We start from the raw sequence: 22871 nt of genomic DNA on the forward strand, positions 1-22871 counted from the left end.
TGCAACCCAATTCCCTAAAAGCCTAGTCTCCCAGTGCTGCTTTGGTGACAACGTGGAGACCCTACAGTTAGAGGAGGCCTAAACATGACTGTTGACAACATGGAGACCTCCAAGGACAACGTGGAGACCTCCAAGGACCAGAGGAGAACTAAACAAAAATGGGGACAATGTGAAGACTCCTAAAAAGAACTGGTTACAAATTGGAGACCCAAATATAGCCTAAACATGATTGGTGACAATGTGGAGACCTCCAAGGACTAGAGGTGGTCTAAAAATGATTGGTGACAATGTGAAGAAGCCAACAGAGGCCTAAACATGACCAGGGACAATGTGGAGACCTCCAAAGACCAGAGATGGCCTAAACATGGCTGGTGAAAATGTAGTGACAGCTTGGAGATCCCAGAGGACACCTAAATATGACGGGTGACAATGTGGAGACCCAGAGGAAAACCAGTCATGCCTAAACGTGACTGGTAACCACGTGGAGACCTCCAATGACCAGAGGAGGACTAAACAGAATTGGGGATAACATGCAGACACCTAAACATGACTGGTGGCAACATGGAGGCCCCAGAGGACACCTAAACATGACCGGTGGCAGCATGGAGACACCTAAACGCGGAACGTGGAGACACTTTAACGTGACTGGTAACAACGTGGAGACCTCCAATGACCAGAGGAGGACTAAACAGAATTGGGGATAACATGCAGACACCTAAACATGACTGGTGGCAACATGGAGACCCCAAAGGACACCTAAACATGACTGGTGGCAACGTGGAGGCCCCAGAGGACACCTAAACATGACTGGTGGCAGCGTGGAGGCACCTAAACACGGAACGTGGAGACACTTTAACGCGACTGGTGGCAACGTGGAGACACCAGGGGACCAGAGGAAGACTAAACATGACTGGAAGGAATGTGGAGACCCTAGAGGATGACTAAATATGATTGGTGACAATGTAAAGATCTCCATGGACGAGAAGACAACTAAACAAACCTGGGGACAACGTGGAAACCCCAGAGGATGACTAAACAGAACTGGTGTCAACATATAGAGACCCTCCCAATGCCAAAGAAGGCCTAACAGGAGTTGGGTGAGGGTTCAGGTATAGTGACAGAGTGAGGTCTACTTCTCCCCATAATCACAGGCTGTGTGTACTGCCATTCCCCCCCTCTTATTGCCATGACACCCCCCAGGTCAGCTCCCCCTCCTATCCACAAGACACCCCCCAGGTCAGCTCCCCCTCCTATCCACAAGACACCCCCCAGGTCAGCTCCCCCTCCTATCCACAAGACACCCCCCAGGTCAGCTCCCCCTCCTATCCACAAGACACCCCCCAGGTCAGCTCCCCCTCCTATCCACAAGACACCCCCCAGGTCAGCTCCCCCTCCTATCCACAAGACACCCCCCAGGTCAACTCCCCCTCCTATCCCCATGCCACCCCCCGGGTCAGCTCCCTCTCCTATCCCAATGCCACCCCCCAGGTCAGCTCCCCCTCCTATCCCCATGCCACCCCCCGGGTCAGCTCCCCCTCCTATCCCCATGGCACCCCCCGGGTCAGTTCCCCCTCCTATCCCCATGGCACCCCCCGGGTCAGTTCCCCCTCCTATCCCCATGACACCCCCCGGGTCAGTTCCCCCTCCTATCCCCATGACACCCCCCGGGTCAGCTCCCCCTCCTATCCCCATGACACCCCCCAGGTCAGCTCCCCCTCCTATCCCCATGACACCCCCCAGGTCAGTTCCCCCTCCCATTACCATGACACCCCCCAGGTCAGCTCCCCCTCCTACCTTCTATCCCCATGACACCCCCCAGGTCAGCTCCCCCTCCTATCACCATGACACCCCCAGGTCAGCTCCCCCTCCTATCCCCATGACACCCCCCCCCCGTCAGCTCCCCCTCGTATCCCCATGACACCCCCCAGGTCAACTCCCCCTCCCATTACCATGCCACCCCCCAGGTCAGCTCCCCCTCCTATCCCCATGGCACCCCCCAGGTCAGTTCCCCCTCCCATTACCATGCCACCCCCCAGGTCAGCTCCCCCTCCTATCCCCATGCCACCCCCCAGGTCAGCTCCCCCTCCTATCCCCATGCCACCCCCCAGGTCAGCTCCCCCTCCTATCCCCATGCCACCCCCCAGGTCAGCTCCCCCTCCTATCCACAAGACACCCCCCAGGTCAACTCCCCCTCCTATCCACAAGACACCCCCCAGGTCAGCTCCCCCTCCTATCCACAAGACACCCCCCAGGTCAGCTCCCCCTCCTATCCACAAGACACCCCCCAGGTCAGCTCCCCCTCCTATCCACAAGACACCCCCCAGGTCAGCTCCCCCTCCTATCCACAAGACACCCCCCAGGTCAGCTCCCCCTCCTATCCACAAGACACCCCCCAGGTCAGCTCCCCCTCCTATCCACAAGACACCCCCCAGGTCAGCTCCCCCTCCTATCCACAAGACACCCCCCAGGTCAGCTCCCCCTCCTATCCACAAGACACCCCCCAGGTCAGCTCCCCCTCCTATCCACAAGACACCCCCCAGGTCAACTCCCCCTCCTATCCACAAGACACCCCCCAGGTCAGCTCCCCCTCCTATCCCAATGCCACCCCCCCGGGTCAGCTCCCCCTCCTATCCCAATGCCACCCCCCCGGGTCAGCTCCCCCTCCTATCCCCATGCCACCCCCCGGGTCAGCTCCCCCTCCTATCCCCATGGCACCCCCCGGGTCAGTTCCCCCTCCTATCCCCATGGCACCCCCCGGGTCAGTTCCCCCTCCTATCCCCATGACACCCCCCGGGTCAGTTCCCCCTCCTATCCCCATGACACCCCCCGGGTCAGCTCCCCCTCCCATTACCATGACACCACCCGGGTCAGCTCCCCCTCCTATCCCCATGACACCCCCCGGGTCAGCTCCCCCTCCTATCCCCATGACACCCCCCAGGTCAGCTCCCCCTCCTATCCCCATGACACCCCCCAGGTCAGTTCCCCCTCCCATTACCATGACACCCCCCAGGTCAGCTCCCCCTCCTACCTTCTATCCCCATGACACCCCCCAGGTCAGCTCCCCCTCCTATCACCATGACACCCCCAGGTCAGCTCCCCCTCCTATCCCCATGACACCCCCCCCCCCCCGTCAGCTCCCCCTCGTATCCCCATGACACCCCCCAGGTCAACTCCCCCTCCCATTACCATGCCACCCCCCAGGTCAGCTCCCCCTCCTATCCCCATGGCACCCCCCAGGTCAGTTCCCCCTCCCATTACCATGCCACCCCCCAGGTCAGCTCCCCCTCCTATCCCCATGCCACCCCCCAGGTCAGCTCCCCCTCCTATCCCCATGCCACCCCCCAGGTCAGCTCCCCCTCCTATCCCCATGCCACCCCCCAGGTCAGCTCCCCCTCCTATCCCCATGCCACCCCCCAGGTCAGCTCCCCCTCCTATCCCCATGCCACCCCCAGGTCAGCTCCCCCTCCTATCCCCATGCCACCCCCCAGGTCAGCTCCCCCTCCTATCCACAAGACACCCCCCAGGTCAGCTCCCCCTCCTATCCACAAGACACCCCCCAGGTCAGCTCCCCCTCCTATCCACAAGACACCCCCCAGGTCAGCTCCCCCTCCTATCCACAAGACACCCCCCAGGTCAGCTCCCCCTCCTATCCACAAGACACCCCCCAGGTCAGCTCCCCCTCCTATCCACAAGACACCCCCCAGGTCAGCTCCCCCTCCTATCCACAAGACACCCCCCAGGTCAGCTCCCCCTCCTATCCACAAGACACCCCCCGGGTCAGCTCCCCCTCCTATCCACAAGACACCCCCCGGGTCAGCTCCCCCTCCTATCCCCATGCCACCCCCCAGGTCAGCTCCCCCTCCCATTACCATGACACCCCCCGGGTCAGTTCCCCCTCCTATCACCATGACACCCCCCAGGTCAGCTCCCCCTCCTATCCCCATGCCACCCCCCAGGTCAGCTCCCCCTCCTATCCCCATGCCACCCCCCAGGTCAGCTCCCCCTCCTATCCACAAGACACCCCCCAGGTCAGCTCCCCCTCCTATCCACAAGACACCCCCCAGGTCAGCTCCCCCTCCTATCCACAAGACACCCCCCAGGTCAGCTCCCCCTCCTATCCACAAGACACCCCCCAGGTCAGCTCCCCCTCCTATCCACAAGACACCCCCCAGGTCAGCTCCCCCTCCTATCCACAAGACACCCCCCAGGTCAGCTCCCCCTCCTATCCACAAGACACCCCCCGGGTCAGCTCCCCCTCCTATCCCCATGCCACCCCCCAGGTCAGCTCCCCCTCCCATTACCATGACACCCCCCGGGTCAGTTCCCCCTCCTATCCCCATGCCACCCCCCAGGTCAGCTCCCCCCCTCTTATTGCCATGACACCCCCCAGGTCAGCTCCCCCTCCCATTACCATGACACCCCCCAGGTCAGCTCCCCCTCCTATCCCCATGACACCCCCCAGGTCAGCTCCCCCTCCTATCCACAAGACACCCCCCAGGTCAGCTCCCCCTCCTATCCACAAGACACCCCCCAGGTCAACTCCCCCTCCTATCCACAAGACACCCCCCAGGTCAGCTCCCCCTCCTATCCACAAGACACCCCCCAGGTCAGCTCCCCCTCCTATCCCCATGCCACCCCCCAGGTCAGCTCCCCCTCCTATCCACAAGACACCCCCCAGGTCAGCTCCCCCTCCTATCCACAAGACACCCCCCAGGTCAGCTCCCCCTCCTATCCACAAGACACCCCCCAGGTCAGCTCCCCCTCCTATCCACAAGACACCCCCCAGGTCAGCTCCCCCTCCTATCCACAAGACACCCCCCGGGTCAGTTCCCCCTCCTATCCCCATGCCACCCCCCAGGTCAGCTCCCCCCCTCTTATTGCCATGACACCCCCCAGGTCAGCTCCCCCTCCCATTACCATGACACCCCCCAGGTCAGCTCCCCCTCCCATTACCATGACACCCCCCAGGTCAGCTCCCCCTCCTATCCCCATGACACCCCCCAGGTCAGCTCCCCCTCCTATCCACAAGACACCCCCCAGGTCAGCTCCCCCTCCTATCCACAAGACACCCCCCAGGTCAGCTCCCCCTCCTATCCACAAGACACCCCCCAGGTCAGCTCCCCCTCCTATCCACAAGACACCCCCCAGGTCAGCTCCCCCTCCTATCCACAAGACACCCCCCAGGTCAGCTCCCCCTCCTATCCACAAGACACCCCCCAGGTCAGCTCCCCCTCCTATCCACAAGACACCCCCCGGGTCAGCTCCCCCTCCTATCCACAAGACACCCCCCGGGTCAGCTCCCCCTCCTATCCCCATGCCACCCCCCAGGTCAGCTCCCCCTCCCATTACCATGACACCCCCCGGGTCAGTTCCCCCTCCTATCACCATGCCACCCCCCAGGTCAGCTCCCCCTCCTATCCCCATGCCACCCCCCAGGTCAGCTCCCCCTCCTATCCCCATGCCACCCCCCAGGTCAGCTCCCCCTCCTATCCACAAGACACCCCCCAGGTCAGCTCCCCCTCCTATCCACAAGACACCCCCCAGGTCAGCTCCCCCTCCTATCCACAAGACACCCCCCAGGTCAGCTCCCCCTCCTATCCACAAGACACCCCCCAGGTCAGCTCCCCCTCCTATCCACAAGACACCCCCCAGGTCAGCTCCCCCTCCTATCCACAAGACACCCCCCGGGTCAGCTCCCCCTCCTATCCCCATGCCACCCCCCAGGTCAGCTCCCCCTCCCATTACCATGACACCCCCCGGGTCAGTTCCCCCTCCTATCCCCATGCCACCCCCCAGGTCAGCTCCCCCCCTCTTATTGCCATGACACCCCCCAGGTCAGCTCCCCCTCCCATTACCATGACACCCCCCAGGTCAGCTCCCCCTCCCATTACCATGACACCCCCCAGGTCAGCTCCCCCTCCCATTACCATGACACCCCCCAGGTCAGCTCCCCCTCCTATCCCCATGACACCCCCCAGGTCAGCTCCCCCTCCTATCCACAAGACACCCCCCAGGTCAACTCCCCCTCCTATCCACAAGACACCCCCCAGGTCAGCTCCCCCTCCTATCCACAAGACACCCCCCAGGTCAGCTCCCCCTCCTATCCACAAGACACCCCCCAGGTCAGCTCCCCCTCCTATCCACAAGACACCCCCCAGGTCAGCTCCCCCTCCTATCCACAAGACACCCCCCAGGTCAGCTCCCCCTCCTATCCACAAGACACCCCCCAGGTCAGCTCCCCCTCCTATCCACAAGACACCCCCCAGGTCAGCTCCCCCTCCTATCCACAAGACACCCCCCAGGTCAGCTCCCCCTCCTATCCACAAGACACCCCCCAGGTCAGCTCCCCCTCCTATCCACAAGACACCCCCCAGGTCAGCTCCCCCTCCTATCCACAAGACACCCCCCAGGTCAGCTCCCCCTCCTATCCACAAGACACCCCCCGGGTCAGCTCCCCCTCCTATCCCCATGCCACCCCCCAGGTCAGCTCCCCCTCCCATTACCATGACACCCCCCGGGTCAGTTCCCCCTCCTATCACCATGACACCCCCCAGGTCAGCTCCCCCTCCTATCCCCATGCCACCCCCCAGGTCAGCTCCCCCTCCTATCCCCATGCCACCCCCCAGGTCAGCTCCCCCTCCTATCCACAAGACACCCCCCAGGTCAGCTCCCCCTCCTATCCACAAGACACCCCCCAGGTCAGCTCCCCCTCCTATCCACAAGACACCCCCCAGGTCAGCTCCCCCTCCTATCCACAAGACACCCCCCAGGTCAGCTCCCCCTCCTATCCACAAGACACCCCCCAGGTCAGCTCCCCCTCCTATCCACAAGACACCCCCCAGGTCAGCTCCCCCTCCTATCCACAAGACACCCCCCGGGTCAGCTCCCCCTCCTATCCCCATGCCACCCCCCAGGTCAGCTCCCCCTCCCATTACCATGACACCCCCCGGGTCAGTTCCCCCTCCTATCCCCATGCCACCCCCCAGGTCAGCTCCCCCCCTCTTATTGCCATGACACCCCCCAGGTCAGCTCCCCCTCCCATTACCATGACACCCCCCAGGTCAGCTCCCCCTCCCATTACCATGACACCCCCCAGGTCAGCTCCCCCTCCCATTACCATGACACCCCCCAGGTCAGCTCCCCCTCCTATCCCCATGACACCCCCCAGGTCAGCTCCCCCTCCTATCCACAAGACACCCCCCAGGTCAGCTCCCCCTCCTATCCACAAGACACCCCCCAGGTCAGCTCCCCCTCCTATCCACAAGACACCCCCCAGGTCAGCTCCCCCTCCTATCCACAAGACACCCCCCAGGTCAGCTCCCCCTCCTATCCACAAGACACCCCCCAGGTCAGCTCCCCCTCCTATCCACAAGACACCCCCCAGGTCAGCTCCCCCTCCTATCCACAAGACACCCCCCGGGTCAGTTCCCCCTCCTATCCCCATGCCACCCCCCAGGTCAGCTCCCCCCCTCTTATTGCCATGACACCCCCCAGGTCAGCTCCCCCTCCCATTACCATGACACCCCCCAGGTCAGCTCCCCCTCCCATTACCATGACACCCCCCAGGTCAGCTCCCCCTCCTATCCCCATGACACCCCCCAGGTCAACTCCCCCTCCTATCCACAAGACACCCCCCAGGTCAGCTCCCCCTCCTATCACCATGACACCCCCCAGGTCAGCTCCCCTCACCTCAGTTCTCCGCTCACTCTTCTCACTCTCAGCCGCCAGATGCGTCAAGTTCACTACGAGGCCCCCTCCTCCGGTTCTGCCTTTTACGGCTGTCCACTGAGCGCCTGTTTCAATTTTCTCCGTATTCCGCCACCTTTTCTCCTTTTCAACACTCTGGGGCCTCTAACTCTCGCACTAATTCTCACCGTCTGAATATATTCCTATGTTTTTCGGGTTACTGTTGCAGATAATAGGTAAGGTCAGTCAGGCAGTTTGGTGGACAGCCCTGAGGGTGAGGCGTGATGAGCAGGCTCTCAGAGAGGGTCCTGTCAGTGTCACCTCGGACAACATGGCGGCTGTGAGGAGTGTGGGAGCGCTGGTCCGGCTGGGCGGGAAGACAGGTACTGGGGAAGGAGGGGGATAGGTGACTGGGGTAAAAGGAGAACCGAATGGGGGAGAGGAGGACGGCTGGTCCCTGTACAGGACATGTCTGTCCTATAGGGGACCGGTGAGGGGTGCAGGAGACCATTCACATCCCATTCTACCTCAGTATTAGGCTGGAGGGTGAGGAGAGTGAGTATGTATGTATGTATATATATATATATATATATATATATATATATATATATATATATAAACACACACCTCATGAGGGTCTGTCACCATAGTAACACTTGGAGATTAAGGAAGGGGATGGGGTGAGTGTAAGCTCCTCTGGTTAGAGACTGAGGTGACTGGCTCTATGTAAAGTCACAGAGAACTATGTATACATAGTGCCAGTCACATTGGTCTCTGCACCAGAGGAGCTTACACTCTAATACCCCCTTCCCCCCACAGTCACATTGGTCTCTGCACCAGAGGAGCTTACACTCTAATACCCCCCCTCCACACAGTCACACTATTATATATCTCTGACATATACCATAGTGCTCCACATTGGTCTCTGCGCCAGAGGAGCTTACACTCTAATACCCCCCCCCCCACAGTCACATTGGTCTCTGTGCCAGAGGAGCTTACACTCTAATACCCCCCCCCCCACAGTCACATTAGTCTCTGCGCCAGAGGAGCTTACACTCTAATACCCCCCCCCCCCACAGTCACATTGGTCTCTGTGCCAGAGGAGCTTACACTCTAATACCCCCACAGTCACACTATTATATATCTCTGACATATACCACAGTGCTCCACATTGGTCTCTGCGCCAGAGGAGCTTACGCTCTAATACCCCCCCCCCCCCACAGTCACATTAGTCTCTGCGCCAGAGGAGCTTACACTCTAATACCCCCCCCCCCCACAGTCACATTAGTCTCTGCGCCAGAGGAGCTTACACTCTAATACCCCCCCCCCCCCCACAGTCACATTGGTCTCTGCGCCAGAGGAGCTTACACTCTAATACCCCCCCCCCACAGTCACATTGGTCTCTGCGCCAGAGGAGCTTACACCCTAATACCCCCCCCCCCCCCCCACAGTCACATTGGTCTCTGCGCCAGAGGAGCTTACACTCTAATACCCCCCCCCCCCCCCCACAGTCACATTGGTCTCTGCGCCAGAGGAGCTTACACTCTAATACCCCCCCCCAGTCACATTGGTCTCTGCGCCAGAGGAGCTTACACTCTAATACCCCCCCCCCACAGTCACATTGGTCTCTGCGCCAGAGGAGCTTACACTCTAATACCCCCCCTCCCCCCACAGTCACACTATTGTATATCTCTGACATATACCACAGTGCTGTATGAGCCAGTCACATTGGTCTCTGCACCAGAGGAGCTTACATTCTAATACCCCCCCTACCCCCACAGTCACACTATTATATATCTCTGACATATACCAATATACCACAGTGCTCCACATTGGTCTCTGCACCAGAGGAGCTTACACTCTAATACCCCCCCCCCCCCCACAGTCACACTATTGTATATCTCTGACATGTACCACAGTGCTTCACCTTGGTTTCTGCACCAGAGGAGCTTACACTCTAATACCCCCCCCCCCCCACAGTCACACTATTATATATCTCTGACATATACCACAGTGCTCCACATTGGTCTCTGCGCCAGAGGAGCTTACACTCTAATACTCCCCCTCCCCCCACAGTCACACTATTATATATCTCTGACATATACCACAGTGCTGTATGAGCCAATCACATTGGTCTCTGCACCAGAGGAGCTTGCACTCTAATGTCTTTACTCCCACAGTCGTACGTTTTTATACATTTTATATAGCTCTGACATATACCACAGTGCTGTACACAGAACACTTGAGCCAGTGACCTCAATCTCTGTACCAGAGGAGCTTACACTCTAATGTCCCCATGTGTACACAGAGACTGGCTGAGAAGCCATAGCTTGTCTAACAGAACAATGTAACATATTGCTACTTTTGTATCTATGCGGTTCATTCGTCTGCAGATGGAAGGGATACACTTTGATCTACAGATGTCGTCAATTAAATCAACCTGAAATGTAAAGCGGAAGTAAATCCGTCTATTTAACAGTTACATTCCCGCCACATGCCGGGATTGCTAACTGTCACATTGCTTGTGCTCTCAACCAAACTGTCAAGCCATCAGATGGCCGGTGTCATAACTGATCACATGGGCAGCACCATGGCAGTTGAAGATTCATCTGAGCCCAACATGGCAGCTTCCTTGACTGAAAATGATTGAAGGGTTTACTTCCAATTTAAAGCAGAACTTTACTCATACTTGATAAAATAAAGTTCTATAGCAAGAAACATACATTCCACATTAATAACTATGCTACCAAAATTAGCGTGTGCTGTAAATTGCCTCTTGTTACTTGTTGCTGGAGGCCGCCATTTTGCTGGAGCCCAGAGCCCATGGAGCAGCAGTAAATCATAAATCCGAACTAAACTCATTGATTTTTTTAATGATTTGAAAAAGTTCCATTCCTGGAATGCCAGAATTGCCAACCGCTATATTTGCCCTCAACCAAACTGTCACAACATCAAATGTCTGGTGACATAACTGATCACACGTGCAGCACCATGGCCGTTGCAGATCAAACGGAAGCAGCTTCCTCGGGTGTAAAGGATAGGGGGGGGGTTAATTTCACTTTAAAGTGGTTCTTTAACTTTAAGACCTGGTTCGCACTGATGCTATGCAGGAAACATAGCCAATCTTTTGCGTTTCCCACACCGCATTGCAATTGCACGGTGTCCATGCGATCTGCTGCGGGTGTCAATGTTAGATTAACAACACCCCTAAAACAGATAGCAAAACGCAGTGTGATTGCCAGAATCGCATTGCCGAAATGCTGTGGGCACTCTGCATTGGTTGGGGGCAATGCTGTGGGCACTCTGCATTGGTTGGGGGCAATGCTGTGGGCACTCTGCATTGATTGGGGGCAAGGCTGTGGGCACTCTGCATTGATTGGGGGCAATGCTGTGGGCGCTCTGCATTGATTGAGGGGCAATGCTGTGGGCGCTCTGCATTGATTGGGGGCAAGGCTGTGGGCACTCTGCATTGATTGGGGGCAAGGCTGTGGGCGCTCTGCATTGATTGAGGGGCAATGCTGTGGGCGCTCTGCATTGATTGGGGGCAAGGCTGTGGGCGCTCTGCATTGATTGGGGGCAAGGCTGTGGGCACTCTGCATTGATTGGGGGCAAGGCTTTGGGCACTCTGCATTGATTGGGGGCAAGGCTGTGGGCACTCTGCATTGATTGGGGGCAAGGCTGTGGGCGCTCTGCATTGATTGAGGGGCAATGCTGTGGGCTCTCTGCATTGATTGAGGGGCAAGGCTGTGGGCACTCTGCATTGATTGGGGGCAAGGCTGTGGGCACTCTGCATTGATTGGGGGCAAGGCTGTGGGCACTCTGCATTGATTGAGGGCAAGGCTGTGGGCGCTCTGCATTGATTGGGGGCAAGGCTGTGGGCACTCTGCATTGATTGGGGGCAAGGCTGTGGGCACTCTGCATTGATTGGGGGCAATGCTGTGGGCACTCTGCATTGATTGGGGGCAATGCTGTGGGCACTCTGCATTGATTGGGGGCAAGGCTGTGGGCGCTCTGCATTGATTGAGGGGCAATGCTGTGGGCACTCTGCATTGATTGGGGGCAATGCTGTGGGTCTAAAGGTTTGCGCTCAGAATTTTTTTTATTTGCTCAGCACAGTAAAAAATTAGAGGGAACATTGGTTATACCTGCACAAGGGCCCAGCCTGTAGTGATTCAGCAAGACTTATGTTCCTCTGTTTAACCCCCTATTAACGTTCTTTCTATTTTATTACACTGTTAATATAAAAACCTATTTGAATTTAAAAAAAAGTGCAACATTGAAATACTTTAATTAATTTTTAGATAACTTTGTAATGCTTTGTACCACAATCATATTTTTAGTGTCATTTCAAAGGATAAGTTCACCTTTAAAAAAAATAAAAATAATAATAATTCCACGCATTTTTTTGTGCGGATAAAAAATGTGTGCATTTAAGATTTATTTACCTGTAGAGCATTGCACCCGCTATCTGCAGATCGTGGATGCTATGTCAGGCTCCTGCAGACTCTGTGCTTACCTCTGATATAGGCAGGCAGTTACTCCAGGAAGCTCAATGGACTACAAGAGTGCTCACCAACACCCTCACAGTTCATGGAGAACTACAAGCTTGTAGGCATGAATTCACACAACTCTGTGAATGAATGACGTGGCTCTGTGGGTGTAGCCCCGCACTGCCACTCTTTTCAAGTTGTTACAGCGGGTGCAGATTGAAGATCCCCAGAGGGGGTGGGAGATGGGGGAAGAGATGGGGGGGGGGGGGGTGCAGGAGGTGGGAAAAGTTCCTCTCTAAAAACAGGTGTAGCATGTTCCCAAAGTTGAACTTATCCCTTAAGCAGGTAAAATTACAGAGTAAAAATTCAGACTTTTTATGTTCAGTAACACTATTTGTTTTAAGACAGTTTTTTTTAAAAAGAATCACGTTTTGTCTAGTTTTGTTACGTATAATTGTCTAAGGATTGAAAAAAAAAAAAAGTCATTTTTGCAGGACAATTTACAAAAAAGCCTTGTTTGTCCTTGGGTTGTAAAGTCAGGTTTTTTTTTTATCTTAATGCATTCCATGCATTAAGATAACCTTCTGTGTGTAGCAGCCTCCCCAGCACCCCTAATGCTTACCTGAGCCCCATCTCTGTCCAGCAATGCCCACGAGTCCCTCGGCCGTCTGGTACTTTCCCTCCTTATTGGCTAAGACACAGCAATGGCGCCATTGGCTCCCACGGGTGTCAGTCAACCAATCGGGGGAGAGAGGGGCGGGGCCCAACTGCAGCTCCGTGTCTGAATGGACAGACAGAACTGCAGCTCGGCTCAGGTGCCCCCATAGAAAGCTGATTGCTGTGGGGGCACTCGATAGGAGGGAGGAGCCAAAGAGGAGGATCGGGGCTGCTCTGTGCAAATCCACTGCAACAGAGCAAGTAGGTATAATATGTTTGTTATTTTTAAAAAAAAAAATACATGGAAAAAAACGGGACTTTACAATTTTATTTTAAAGAGGTTGTAAACCTTGAGGGGAAAACAAAAAACCTCTAAGACAAAGGCATAATGAGCTATGATGCATTGCATACTCGCTCATAATGAAATACTTACTCTAGCACAAAGCCCTCCAGCGGTGCCCGCACATTGCTGAGATGGCTGACGTCTTCTCTGATGTCTCTTCCGGGTTCGCAGGCTGCGAGTGGCCAGAGCCGCGATGACGTCACTCCCACGGGAGCCGCAGATTGCAGCACAGGTTTGAAGGTCTGGCACGGTAAGCCTGACCTTCAGAGCACATTTACAGATGAGGTTGTTGGCTGCATGCACTCGGAATGTCTCCTAAATTGTGTCGGTTTAGGAGATAGTCACAGTACCTACAGGCAAGCCTTATTATAGGCTTACCTGTAGGTACAATTAAAAAAGGCTTTACTTATTCTTTAATATATGTATTTTATGGGAAAAAGAAAAAAAAATATATATGTATTACCGTGTTATCCTAAAGTGATTGTAAACAATAACAGGGTAAAAACAATCCATTCAGTTTAAAATAGAAGTAAAAGGAAAAAACATTTTTGTATGGATATTTAAAAAAATTATAAATATCTTTTACCCTTTTTTTTTTTTTTTTTTACAAGTGATCACATTCCATTTGTTCTCAGCTGCATAAGAGCTGGATTGAAGGAGAAGCAGCAGCACACTGAGCTTTCCAGTGAAGGGTGGGTGGGGGGGGGGGGGTCGCCAGGACAAGTCTGATCATTGGAGGCGAGTACACTGAGTTCTAAGCACAGCTAGAGAACTGATCATGCTGTGCTCTCCTGCTTAGTGTGGTCAGTTTTTAATAGGAAAGCAGTGAGACTGGCAGGAACACCAGGGATTTCAGTACAAAGAGAACAGGAGACTTTCTCATACAGGTACATGGTACAGCAGGCACATATCAGGAATATGAAGTGTTGGGGTAACAAATGTTTTAAGTAATATTATTGCTAAATAAACGGGTCCATAGCAGAAATATAAAACTTGCTGTGGTCGATAGTTGTACAGGGGAGAGAGGCAAGGGGTTCAAGTCTTTCCAAATGTTTGGCCTTTACCAGAGGGGTGGTCTAGTGCAGTGTTTCTCAACTCCGGTCCTCAGGGCACACTAACAGGCCAGGTCTGCGAGAAAAGGTTCAGGTGATATCATTTGCTGCTCAGTGATTGCAGTACTCTAGTCCTGTGTTTCTCAACTCCAGTCCTCAGGGCACACTAAAGCCCCGTACACACGTACCGATCGTCAGCCGAATGATCGGCCGTCTTTTGTCCAGGGCTGTCCTGTCCGCTGAAAAGTGCTCAAGACTGCACACGAATTTTGTCGGCCAACAAACGTCGACTGCAGAAGTGATGTCATGTGATGGTTAACTTTCCTTGTATTTTTTCTTCTCTGAGCATGCCCAGTCTTGCTGATTGTCGGCCGAAATCTGTACTGACTGACGCACAATCGGCCGTTCTGTTGTCGGCCTACAAAAATTTTAATGCCTGCAGGACAGATTCTGTTCGGCCGAAAATGCGCTGTCGGAAGCATCATACTAACAAGCCGAAAATCGGCCGATCGATCGGTGGCCGACAATCGGTACGTGTGTACGGGGCTTAACAGGCCAGGTCTGCAAGAAAAGGTGCAGGTGATATCATTTGCTGCTCAGTGATTGCAGTACTCTCCTGTGTTTCTTAACTCCAGTCCTCAGGGCACACTAAGGGCTCTTTCACACGGGCGTTCCGATCAGATCCGCCTCTCAGTTTTTTAGGCGGCTCTGATCGGATGCCCCATTCAGCCCTATGGAGCAGCGGATGTCAGCGGTGACATGTCCGCTGACACCTGCTGCCATCCGCCTCCGATCCTGTCCACGAAATCCGGACGGATGGAAACCCTATTTTCCATCCATCCTGGGGATTGGATGAGAGCGGACAGTCGGTCCGCTCTAATCCGATTCCCCATAGAGAGCAGCAGGGCTCTGACACCTCCCTCTCCGCACATAGTGCGGAGAGGGAGCTGTCATCCGCCGGCTCAGCGGGGATCGGCGGATCGATCCACGCTGAGCAGAGAACGGTCCGCAACTGAATGCGGACCGTGTGAAAGTGGCTTAACAGGCCATGTTTGCAAGAAAGCTGAAATACATCCCAGGTGATATAATTTGCTGCTCAGTGATTGCAGTATTCTAGTCTGCATCTCCCCAAGGTAATACTTAAAATCTGGCCTGTTAGTGGGCCCTGAGGACCGGAGTTGAAACACTGCCCTAGTGCACAGCATTCATGCACATTGTGTCAGACTTGCCTATTAGTGTGCTGTCTTATGACAATGCAAGTTCCTCACTCTCCCACATGACACCACACGCTTGTCATCACTGCTGCCATCTTCTACCTGATCCAGAGTCCTCTCTGTCATTGAGCCACTGTTCAGTCACATGTGACATGCACACAGGGATCGCATTGTCCTGGCATCTTATAGATGACAGAATTGTACACTGAACATTTGAACAATGTACAACCATTGCGAAAGTAGCAATGTCCGCAAATGTAAGGGAAAAATACTGGCTAGATGCTGTCTAGAATGATAAATCCAGTGCTGGTAACTTTATTCATCCAGAGAGTCTGCACGTAGGAATGCCTCCTCTGACATGTTTTACCCACAGGGATCACAGAGGTGACCTTTTCATGAGGAAGTCCAGCTTTGTGGGTGAAATACTCCCAGGAAAGGACTCTGTTCATGTTGTCCCGATGAATAAAGATACCATTGTTTGAATTCATTTTAGAGTACAGCTGGTCTTTTCCTTTGAATTTATGCAGTCTGTGGAGCATAAGATGAGCCCCCGCTAGCGTTGAGCACCCGATCCTACATGATTGTGACCCTATTCAGGGCTTGGGGACAACATACCTAACACATGTCAGTGAATTCATGGCCGTCTTATGCCACTCATGCCATAGTTTTGTACTAAAATAAATACCTCTTATTGGGAATGAATGGGTATAGAAAGAAACCAGAATTACAGAAGGAACATTGTCCGGCTGCAGAGATACTTTGTTTCCTTTTTACAAGTGAGGTCATTGGTTCAGCAGTGATCGGACACTTCCTATCTTCAGCCATTCTTATTAAACGACCTTCAGGCCTTGTTGCTAGGTCAGTGAGATTACATATTTACCAGCCTCATTCTTGTAGACTATTAATAAGGTGGTGGCTCTGCTGCTGCTCTGTAGTATCATCTGTGTCCTCAGATAACCCGCTTACATGGCTGGATCCTGTAACGCAGGCCGAGACGCTCTTTAGAGAATTACTGGTTGGAATGTGTACTATTCATGTGACCTGAAGTTCTGAGCTTTAAATCACAGCCTTGGTTAAATTTAAGGCTGTATATTTGAGGAGTAATTGAAAAGCTTTGACAAGTCGCAAAGTTTAAAGTGCCCACAAAACGCTGTCATTATTGTAATAAATCCATACACAGCCACTACTTAATGGTCCTGTAATCTTTAATTCATGACATTGTTTCTTATTGTGTTTTTTCTGCCTCCTTGGAATATCCTCCATAAGCTCCCAAACCTTTCCTTTTCCCTCTAGCTTTACTTTGGAATGAGCCATGCATGTTGGTGCTCTAGGCCAGTGTTTCTCAACCTTTTTTTCCCAGTGAAGCCACCCTTTAAAATTATGGACAGTCTCGACGCACCCCATTTTAAAACTGTTCTAATAGCTTTACATAATGAATCAACATCAATACATGTAGGACACCCAGCGTTAAAGGTGATTTATTCTTCCAAAGCAAATGCACTGTTGCATGCTGGTACTGACTAGTATGCCAAGGTGTCTCTTCTCCATCAATCAGCTAATTTGACCCCAGTGCTGAGGTAGAGGGACAAGGGGGGGGGTCAAACAAGGATGCTGTGGAGGCACCAGGCATCCTCCTCATCAAATAATGATGTCATTGGTTGTTAGGATGTCAGCGTCTATAAAGTCGTAATGGTGCCTGAACCTCCAACTGACCAATGGGAGCCTAGCTCTATTCCTCAGCATCTTGACCCTCCTCCGGGTTCTGCTGGAAGTAACTTTATACTGCAAGACCCTGTTCACACTGGGGCGATCCGACTTGCCGGGGCGACCTCACAGGTCGCGGCGCGCAGCTCGCACCACGACCTTGGAGCAGCCGGCACGGACTTCATAACATTGAAGTCAATGCAGGTCGCTCCGGGTCGCCCAAAAGAAGCTCCAGACCCTTTTTCTAAGTCGGAGCTACTTGTGTCGCTCCTATTAGAATGGGTCCACAGCTTCTCTATGGCAGGCGACCTGTCAGGCGACCAGGTCGCCCCAGTGTGAATGGGGTCTAAAACATGTTGTTTTCCCCTGAAAACTCGTTGCTTTGTGTAACTAAAAGGCAGGCTCTCTCCTTTGGAGAGACTCAGAGCTAGCTGGCAACATGACATTCCCGAGCTTGATGACGATGACTGGGATAATGCTTGGGACTTCGCTCATTGGTCTCCCTAAGAGACCGACTGATTCAATTTAAACTAGTACACGGGCCTACTTCACCTCCTAAAGGTTACATAAAATGAATCCCAGTCTCCCCCCCCGGGATGCTGGAGGTGTGCCCAGGGACTTTGCTCATATTTCCTGGGTTTGCCTGGTTGTCTCTGGATTCTAGAGTGAAATACTTGCCTTTATTCTCATGGTCAGTGTTATCTCTGCAGTTATCCATGTCCATCTGTATACTTGGCCTTGTTGACCAATCGGTCCCCACAGTTGCAGGGCGCACCATAAGGTTGCTCCTATTTTAAGCTAGGATAGCACTCCACTGGAAGAAATCCTCTCCCCTGTCTATCGCCTTTTGGAAACAACTGATCAACAAAACTTGCTTCTCTATAAAGATACCTATACACACAGAGGTTGCATTAAAATATACGACAAGGTACAGACGTGCAAAACTCCTGGCCCGGACGGACTCCCAGCAGAGTTCTTTAAGGCCAATGAAGATGGCCTGGTGAACGAGGTGGCTGATTTAGGCGCCCTTCCCCGGTCCATGTTGGAGGCGGGGATTGTGGTTGTGCCTAAGCCCGGCAAGGACCCTGAATTATGTGGGTCCTACAGGCCGATATCCTTAATGTTGATGCCAAGATATTCGCAAAACTCCTGGCTAATCGCCTTAATCGGTCATTCTTTCCCTAGTACATGGGGATCAAACTGGCTTTATGCCGGGCAAGGGCACAGACATTAATCTCCGTCGCCTCTTCACTAACCTAGCGTATGTGGGTGATACTGACTCTAGGGGCCTAGTGGCCTCGTTAATGCAGAAAAGGCCTTTGACTCGGTGGAGTGGGGTTTTCTGTGGCGGGTGCTTCACTGCTTCGGGGTGGGCGCAAAATGTATCTCCTGGATTCAGCTCCTTTATAGTAGCCCCATGGCCCGGGTTAGGACCAATGGCATTCTCTCCCCCCCCCTTATACTCTGAGACGGGGTACTAGCCAGGGGTGTCCGCTCTCTCCATGCCTATTTGCTTTAGCCCTTGAGCCTCTGGCTATCCTAGTTAGAGCCCTCCCCTCTATTGCGGGCATCCCGGTGGGTCCCCTTATAGAAAAGACTTCCCTTTACGCAGATGACACTCTGCTTTATTTACCAGATGCTGAAGACTCCCTTAGAGCGGCCCTGGAGACTATAGACTGTTTTGGTAGATATTCCGGGGTCCGGATTAACTGGACTAAGTCTTTGTTATTCTCGCTGTCGCCAACGCCGCCGCCCTCCTTGCTTTCCCTCCCGTTTTCATGGGTTCCGAAATTTCGTTACCTGGGGATTGAGATACGGAGGGATCTCTCCTCCTACCTGGCCGATAATTTGTACCCTATACTTCCCCCAGCTTACACTTCGCTGCCAGGCTTGGAAGACGCTCCCGCTCTCCCCTGTGGGTAGGATTAATCTTATAAAAATGACCTTTCTCCCGAAGTTCCTTTACATTTTCAGGAACACCCCGGTTCCCATTCCTCTGTCCTTCGTCTGTAAATTGGATACGATCTTGTCCGCGTTCATTTGGTCGTGCTCTGTCCCACATATTGCGAGACGTGCCCTTCAGCTGCGGCTATCGCAAGGTGGTCTGGCTCTGCCTTCATTCCGCCAGTACTACTGGGCGGCGGTCTTGGTGACGGTGAGATGGTGGTTTGCCCAACTTCGTTCCAATCCTGCGGTTAACCTTGAGGCGGCTATATTGTGATCCTATGCGGCGCTCAGCAACTTGGTGTTTAGAGGGCCTAAGGCACACCCTATTGTGACTGCCCCGATGCGCACCACCGTTGCGGTCTGGAAACAGGTGGTCTCGCACCGTGGAGCCGTTTCTCCCCGTACTCCTCTTTGGGGCAACCCTAGTCTGCCCCACTTCAATTCCATCCCTGATCCAGCCCTTTGGGCCAGGTATGGAATAAAGAAGCTGGACCATATCGTGCAGGAGAGTGGCCTGCGCTCTTTTGATGAGCTTAAATCCAACTTTGCTTTTCCCCCCTCTATTGTTTCGCTACCTTCAGCTCAGACATGCATTCTCCACACAGTTTCCCACTCCGCCCCAGGTGACTACCCACACAGTTGAACGTTTCCATATTTCCAAGAATGCTGATAGGTTGCTTTCCTCACTTTACCTTAGGATCTCGACTCACAACCCGGTAGCTTTGACCCGACTCTGTAACGCATGGCAGGAGGATATCCCCTCACTGACGGTAGAGGACTGGGAAGACGGCCTGCAGACCTGTATTCCCTGGGTTCTCTCGGCCAGGGACCATTATACTCAACTCCGCTTCCTGCACAGGGTTTACTACACTCCGCAAAGGCTTGCCCGGATATATCCCGGCAGGTCTGATCGTTGTCCCAAGTGCCAGACAGCTTTGGGCTCCTTCATGCACGTGGTTTGGTCGTGCCCTCTGGTCCAGGATTTCTGGAGGGTGGTTGCGGGTGAGCTGTCCACTATGACGACCTTGGATGTCCCCCTGGACCCTAAGGTTCTCCTCTTTGGGCATTGATGACGACCTCCCTGCCGGGAAACATACTAGGCTCCTGATCTTTTATGCCAGGAAGACCATACTTGCCCAGTGGAAGACAGCTGATCCGCCTGTCTCCCAGTGGAGGAAGATGGTAGATGCGGCCCTCCCTCTTTATAAACTAACCTACATGGCTAGAAAGTGCCCTAAGAAGTTTGACAAGATATGGGAGCCCTGGCTGGCTCGCTAAGCCCCCCTTGATGGGGGTGGTTGCTCTGCCCTTCAGCCCCCCCATGCCTGTCTTTGTCTGGCCCCCTCCCCTCCCCCCCCCCCCCTTCCCTCCCACTCTACCCCTTTGCCCCTTTGATAGCTATGCACTGTGTACCTTGAGATTCTGAGTGGTGCCCCCCCCCCCTCCCCCTCCCTTCTCATTACTGAATCTTCTTGGATTGCAATAATTGTTGTATTGGAGTTCTATTACTCGTTTGAGATTGTCTTTATAGTGTTACCCTGATTTCCATTTGACTTGATGACCCCACGGTTGGTTTTGTTTTTTGTTTTTGTTTTTCTTGTTTTGGACTTACCTTGTGCCCCCGTTCACATTGGGGCAACCTGGTCGCCTGACAGGTCGCCGTAGGTCGCCTTCCATAGAGAAGCTGCGGACCCGTTCTAATAGGAGTGACACAAGTCGCTCCGACTTAGAAAAAGGGTCCGGAGCTTCTTTGGGGCGACCCGGAGCGACCTGCATTGACTTCAATGTTATGAAGTCCGTGTCGGCCGCTCCGAGGTCGCGGTGCGAGCAGCGCGCCGCGACCTATGAGGTCGCCCCGGCAAGTAGGGTCGCCCCAGTGTGAACGGGGCCTGTATGTCCTTTGTTTTGCTTATAAATAAAAACTTTTCTGTTTTAAAAAAAAAAAAAATATATATATATATATATATATATATATATATATATATATATATATATATATATATATATATATATATATAAATATACAATAAGGTGTGGTCTAAATGGTTGGCAGAGCCCTCTACGGCCTCTGAGATACCCCTAGAATGGATGTGTCTTTTAGTATTCCCTCGATTCGGCACACAGAATGTCTGTGACTTGGATTGTATAGGTTGTTTATATGGAAGGGTTGCCTGCACCTCCAACTGGCCTAGCCCTATTCCTCAGCATCGTGACCGTCCTCGGGTTCTTCTGTAAGTAACTTTATACTGTAAAACAGGCTATTTTCCCCTGTTCATGTCTATATGTTGTAAGTAACTGAATGTTGGTATTGTTTTAAAACCAATAAAAAAAAATTTTAAACAAAAAGGCAGGCTCTATCTACCTGCTGGCCGGTATACAATATTTAATAAAATTTTTAGGCATTTTGCCAAGGCATTCCTGAAGAAACCCCAAGGCACCTGAGGGTGCCTGGCACCCTGGCTGAAAAAGGCTTCCCTAGGCACACTACAAATCCCATAGTCCTTCTCAGGAGTCAGCAAGAGAGGGAGGCTACCTTCCTATATAAAGCCATCTTCGCTGCTCCTGGCCCCTCCCTCCTGTTGAGTGCCCCCACAACAAGCAGCTTGCTGTAGGGGCACCCGAGCCGAGTCACAGCTCCCTGTGTCCATTTAGGCACAGAGCTGTGACCCGGCCCCGCCCCCTCTCTGATTGGCTGAATAATTTTGATTGACAGCAGCTGTAGCCAAACGCACCGCACTGCTTTCTCAGCCAATGAGGGGAGTCTCAGGCAGCTTAGACACTTCTGAAACATCGCTGGATAAAGACTGGCTCGGGTAAGTATTTGAGGGGGGCCTGCTTCACACAAGGTTTTTTTATCTTAATGCATTAAGATTAAAAAAAAAAAACGTTCTACCTCCTACAATCCCTTTTTTAAGGTTTTTTTTCTTTTACCTAAGCATTCTCTGAACTGCAAAGCCTTTACACAGGGCTGGTAAGTAGAACATATTTGTTATTGGCAAAAAAAATAAAGGTTAAAAATCACTTAAAGGGTCCTTTCACACGGCCGCTCCGCTGCTTTCCGTGTGTCCGCAAATCATCCTATTTTTTTGCGGACATCAATGTAAGTGAATGGCACTGCGGGTGTCAGCGGAATACCATCCGCTGACATCCGATTTTCCTCCTGTCAGTTCTGTTCCGTTTTTATGAACGGAACAGAACCCTATTTTTCCTTCCGTGTAAAAAACGGAAAGTAAGGAAAATCGGATGTCAGCGGTGTCATCCGCTGACATCCGCAGTGCCATAGACATACATTATGTCCGTATATCATCCGCAAATGGATGGGATGATATGCGGGCACATGACAGAAATGTCATCCGCTCCGTGGGAAAAAAAAAAAAAAAAGTCCCGCAGCGGACCTTTCACACGGAGCGGCCGTGTGAAAGGAGCCAAACACTGACATGCTGAGAGAAGGGTCTGACAGAAAAGACCACCTGTCATGTAAATTTTACCTATCAGCTTCGACATTAAACATCAGATGTTTACTATATGCGAAACAGTGGGTCTGGTTTTGTGTCCTCTAGAATCGGAGTTGCAGGATTTAGAATTTTCTGCATATTTCTAAACCCTCAGTTTGTGTCCACAGTTCATAGGTTGTCCAGAGAACAAAGATATGATTGACCTTGCAGTGTTATTGGTTCAGTGGGAAAGAGGGAAAGGGGAGTTGTGTTCAGGGGGTCACATCGCCCTCTGGAGGATGAATGAAGTTTTTCATCCTAGGCTAGTACATACAACTGCTGCA

At 53.1% G+C, this 22871-nt stretch overlaps 2 protein-coding genes across 3 annotated transcripts in view; one reads left to right on the forward strand and one right to left on the reverse strand.

The window, feature by feature from the left end:
- The window catches only part of HADHB (hydroxyacyl-CoA dehydrogenase trifunctional multienzyme complex subunit beta), an 83363-nt gene extending 75571 nt beyond the window's left edge, over positions 1–7792 (reverse strand). The window contains exon 1 of one of the 2 annotated variants that reach the window (XM_082248883.1): positions 7690–7792. The gene's annotated coding sequence lies outside the window, so the exon portion shown is untranslated. The remainder of the gene's footprint in view (positions 1–7689) is intronic. The other variant, XM_082248884.1, reaches the window with a different exon arrangement.
- A 161-nt stretch (positions 7793–7953) lies between these two features.
- The window catches only part of HADHA (hydroxyacyl-CoA dehydrogenase trifunctional multienzyme complex subunit alpha), a 62154-nt gene continuing 47236 nt past the window's right edge, over positions 7954–22871 (forward strand). Inside the window, exon 1 of the mRNA XM_082251148.1 lies at positions 7954–8069. Coding sequence (XP_082107274.1) covers positions 8018–8069 — 52 coding nt within the window. The 5' untranslated portion in view covers positions 7954–8017. The remainder of the gene's footprint in view (positions 8070–22871) is intronic.

Source organism: Pelophylax lessonae (assembly GCF_965119305.1).
Source record: "Pelophylax lessonae genome assembly, chromosome: 3".
Classification (NCBI taxonomy): domain Eukaryota; kingdom Metazoa; phylum Chordata; class Amphibia; order Anura; family Ranidae; genus Pelophylax; species Pelophylax lessonae.